This window comes from Abrus precatorius, unplaced genomic scaffold (genome assembly GCF_003935025.1).
Source record: "Abrus precatorius isolate BTA unplaced genomic scaffold, Abrus_2018 Scaffold3, whole genome shotgun sequence".
NCBI lineage: Eukaryota > Viridiplantae > Streptophyta > Magnoliopsida > Fabales > Fabaceae > Abrus > Abrus precatorius.
The window spans coordinates 7,526,140-7,530,307 of NW_020874373.1; the positions used below are offsets into that span (position 1 = coordinate 7,526,140).

Consider the following 4,168-nt stretch of genomic DNA (forward strand, 5'->3'; position numbering starts at 1 on the left):
GTTAACAACAAAATAAAGAACATATAAACAAGAGAGTTATGAATTTAAATAACTTAAGTCTTTTTAGAAAAATAAATGATAGGTCATAGTTAAAATTTAAAATCCAAATCTCAAACAATCAAGCATGCGATAAAATTATAGTAACAACTAAGTTAAAATGAATTAAAATTGTAAGTAATTTGGATGAAAGTACCCCTTTTTAAAATTATTTTTACAAAATTTGATTCGTTTGTCTTCAAACGGATTCGCATTCAGACTTAAATTGTCAAGACGGTTTAAATGCTTCCTAAACTTAAATCTATTCTCTCACACTTATATCGATTTCACCTTTAAACACTTTTTAAAAACAAGTTAAAAGCTCTCATTGTCATCAAAATCAATTCATTTAATGGCTGAATTACTTTTCACATCACTAAGTATGTATTTGATTTCCAATTGAATCATGATACACGTTACATGGCATAAATTTTGACCGAACGTGGTCTTTAGAGGAGAATAAGGGTAAATTATTGTTATTTAAAAGACTACATTTACGCAATTCTTAAATCCAACTTATTTTAATCGTTTTATCTCTGATATATACTTTTGTTACTTTTGATTGTTTGGATCTCTCTTGGCCTTGAACTTAAAAGAAGAAATTACTAATTTGTATATTTTACGTCTAACAAAAGGAGAGATAAAATAATATAAAATTAAAATTGTTATTATTATATCACGAGATAGTCATCTCCGTACAAAACCACGAATCGAGAAAATGACAGTGATTCCGTACGTGGATGGCGATCCCCGAATTCATCCTGTAGTAACATCATCTGTTTCCTTCGCGAGATTCTGTATCAATCAATTTTGTAATGGGAATGATAAGTTTTCAAAAGCAATTATAACCGGTTCAATGAATCAAAATTAGATGCATAACCGTCACTTTGTCTTTGACGGGAATAGTAAGAAGAACGTTTAATCGCAGTAATCGTGATTAGTAGCAGCATAGAAAAGCGGGGGGATATATGATGGAGCAAGACTGCAAATGTGAAATTGCAAGAAATCTTATGATTGTGTTGATAATGTTATTCATAAAAACTTGAAAAATGAGAAGACAAGAAAATGGCGAAGATGTACCAATATGGGACAGGAGTACAAGCAAGCGAAGGATTAAAATGGGTGAATTAATCGAGTTGGATTGGATTGGAGTAGTTGTAGTATTTAATGTGGAAATAAGGAACACAACAAACGACACCTGAAGGGTAGAAACTAGGAACATTCTCATTTTGTTCCTCCTTCAGATCTACAAAGAAAGATACATTAATATTTCATCTTCCACCTCTAATCTAGCCTTTTCTTAAAAAGCTTTTAAATAATAATAAAAAAGATGCCAATAATAATTAATAATTGGAAAACAAGGGAAAGAGTTGTTCCCCGAGATTCAAACGCACCCTCTAGGGGCAAATCCGACCCGAGAACCCGCCAAGTCGTACACCACCCGGAACCCTTGTTGCTGGATGTTCCCAATTATGGACAACCCGCTCATAGTTCCGGCGAAAGCGAAGCAGAAGCTCCCACTGCTATCCACCGGAATCAAGTAGTTCGTCGCCGGCAGCGACACGTCCGCACCCCGGAAATGCAGCACCACCGTCGGCACCTTGACCTCCGTCAGCCCCGACAAATCGAAGCACGTGTCAAACAGCGAGAACTCCGGCGCTTGCTTCAGATGCGAGGCCCCGACGCGAAAAGCGTCTCTCAGTGCAATGTATGCGGGGCGGGTGAGTCGGGTCACAGACGTACCCGAGTCAATGATGACGCCACCGTTCCCGGCGGGGTCGAGGCGAAAGAGAGAGGCAGAGAGGCCGCGAACCGGCGCACCGCCGACACTGATCCCGAGAAGTTCAACGTAGTAGAAGGTGTCGAGCTTAGGGTTTCTGAGGAGCGGAGTGAACCGGGCGGTTCGGGAAACGGCGGATTCGCCGAAAACAACGGAAGAAGGTTTGGCCGAAGCTGATCGGTCGACGAGACAATAAGAGAATTTCTGGTTGAACCGGCGCCCGGTTTGGACCGGAAACGATAATCTCCCGCGGCCCAGGCCCAACAGACCGGCAGCCCCAATGAAGAGGCCTTCGTTGTCGTGGCCACAGCCTAGTGCGACGCGCGCCACTCTGCTCCTTCGAAACGTCAGGGTTTCGGTGGAGAAATCACCAAACGTGAAGGAACCGTCTCCGTAAGAAACCTGGTACTGGCAAACCTTCTTCTTGTTGCAGCCGGGAGAGTCCAATCTACGGCAGAGCGGTGCCCCACAGGGGATTCCGGCGTAGGTTCTGGATTTCGTGGGGTCAAAAACAGGGTCGGTCTGGGAGTAGCATTTTCGGCACGGCGCGCATTGGAGCCAAACGACGTCACTTCCGGTGTCGAGCACCATGTAGACATACTTGGCGGGCGTGCCTACCCCTATGCGCGTGAAGTACTCGCCGCTACCCTGAGCTAGACCTGATATAATGGAGCTGCTGAAACTGGAGCCGGATCTGCGCGCGTGTGTCTGGTTGAGAGCTGCGAGTGTGAGGGCTTCTACTCTTGCTGCGTCTCGTTGGAGTCTCAAGTTGAAGAGCTGCTCTGGGGTTGTGTTGTATGAGAGAGTATCTATGTGGTGCAGGTGAAGCGAGATAGCTTCGGGTTCGGCTTCCGTTGGGTCGGGTTCTGAGAGTGGTTCGGACTGGGGCCATGAGAGGGTTGGTGCGTGAGGGAGAGAGTGAAGGGGCAATGTTTGGGTTTGGAAGGGGAATGTAGCGGTGGAGAGAGAGAAAGAGAGAGCGAAGGAGAAGAAGGTTAGGAAGAGGAGGGTTTCCATTGAAGTGTGTGAGGGAGAGGGAGAAAGTAGAGAGAATAAATAATGAGGTGTGGAAAGGCGGTGGGTGCTCCCATCATTCATCATTTAAACAGTGAGTGAGCGCAGTTAATTATGATGGTTGGGTGGGGTAGGAGAGGAAGAGATCATCCTCCTCCTTTTCTTCCCAATTGCTTCTTCACTGTTTCTGTTTTCTTTCTTTTATTTTTTTTTAAATATATTCTATATCGGTGAAATAAATCAGCACTTATCTTGTTTGATTGAAAAAAAAATAGTGTATGGATTGTCCGTGTGTGTGCAGTATGATTTAATTGAATGTTTTTTATATATAATATATTAATAAAAATATATTTTGAACTTTTTATCATGTATTCATAAATATACAATAAAAAAAGTCATAAATATACAAGACGTTATGTCCACTGGCGTAATAATCACTTTGATCCGCTGTAGTGGTGGATGATTTAACTTTATCAGTAAAGTTTTCTTTTCGATTGAAAAAGCGAGGTTTGCCCTGGGATAGTGGAATTGGGATTACTAGGGTGTCCCTTGGGCTACACAGGGAATTAGAAGCATAATTATTCTCGCATCGCAGCTTTGTCAAAATGCATTGTTTGGTAGTAGTTGGATTTTTTAATAAAGCACTGTTAATGAGCGTGTGAAACTTGTTTTCCATTGCTAATTTCCGTCGTTGGAAAGTGAGTGTCTTACAATCTCTAGTGATTTCCAATAATCAAATTTGGAGGGGCCAAAACGTTAAAACGAACAGGCTTTAAAAATTTAAGGTGGCGGCCAAGAACATCGTATAAATCAGCAGCACGCCGCGGCGATAGCTTCGAATAATGTCCCATCCAACCACAGCATGCTCCAACGTGAATATTCGTTTTACACAATTGATCCATGTTACAAGGCCGGTGATGAAACGCAGAACATGCCGCCAATCATTCAAGTAATGACACGTGGAAAGCAGGTTATAATATCCAAGGATCTTTGAGAATGATATTCGAAAAAAGCATTATAGAAAAGCTTCGTTTCTAAGTACCTCACTATTATTATGCCAAAATGTATGACTTTAATGGTCCTCATGAATGTTACCTTCTTGTTTTATGCAAAAGATAGACAAATAAGCAAAAACCATATGCATTATGCGATCCCCTGTCCCTCCCTCTTGCATATCCCTGTTGATTTCATGTTTTTCCCTCATAATCTAAACGATAAGATGAGCTCATGGTTGATAGAGAATCTTAAACAACCACAAACACAATGCATGCATGTGATGGAGACGGTTGATCGGGTGTTGAGGGATTTGATTTTGTGTGTTATTTTAGGTTGTTTATG

General features: G+C 41.8%; 1 protein-coding gene across 1 annotated transcript; it reads right to left on the reverse strand.

Moving 5' to 3' along the window:
- Window positions 1-1,162: 1,162 nt before the first annotated feature.
- On the reverse strand, window positions 1,163-2,903 carry LOC113861994 (aspartyl protease family protein 2). The gene has a single exon (XM_027495139.1). It carries the CDS (start codon window positions 2,831-2,833, stop codon window positions 1,421-1,423), a length of 1,413 nt encoding a protein of 470 aa, XP_027350940.1. The 5' UTR covers window positions 2,834-2,903; the 3' UTR covers window positions 1,163-1,420.
- Window positions 2,904-4,168: the final 1,265 nt, after the last annotated feature.

What these genes read in the sequence shown, in the direction of transcription:
- LOC113861994 (XM_027495139.1), bottom strand. Translation starts at nt 2,833, where the DNA reads ATGGAAACCCTCCTCTTCCTAACCTTCTTCTCCTTCGCTCTCTCTTTC.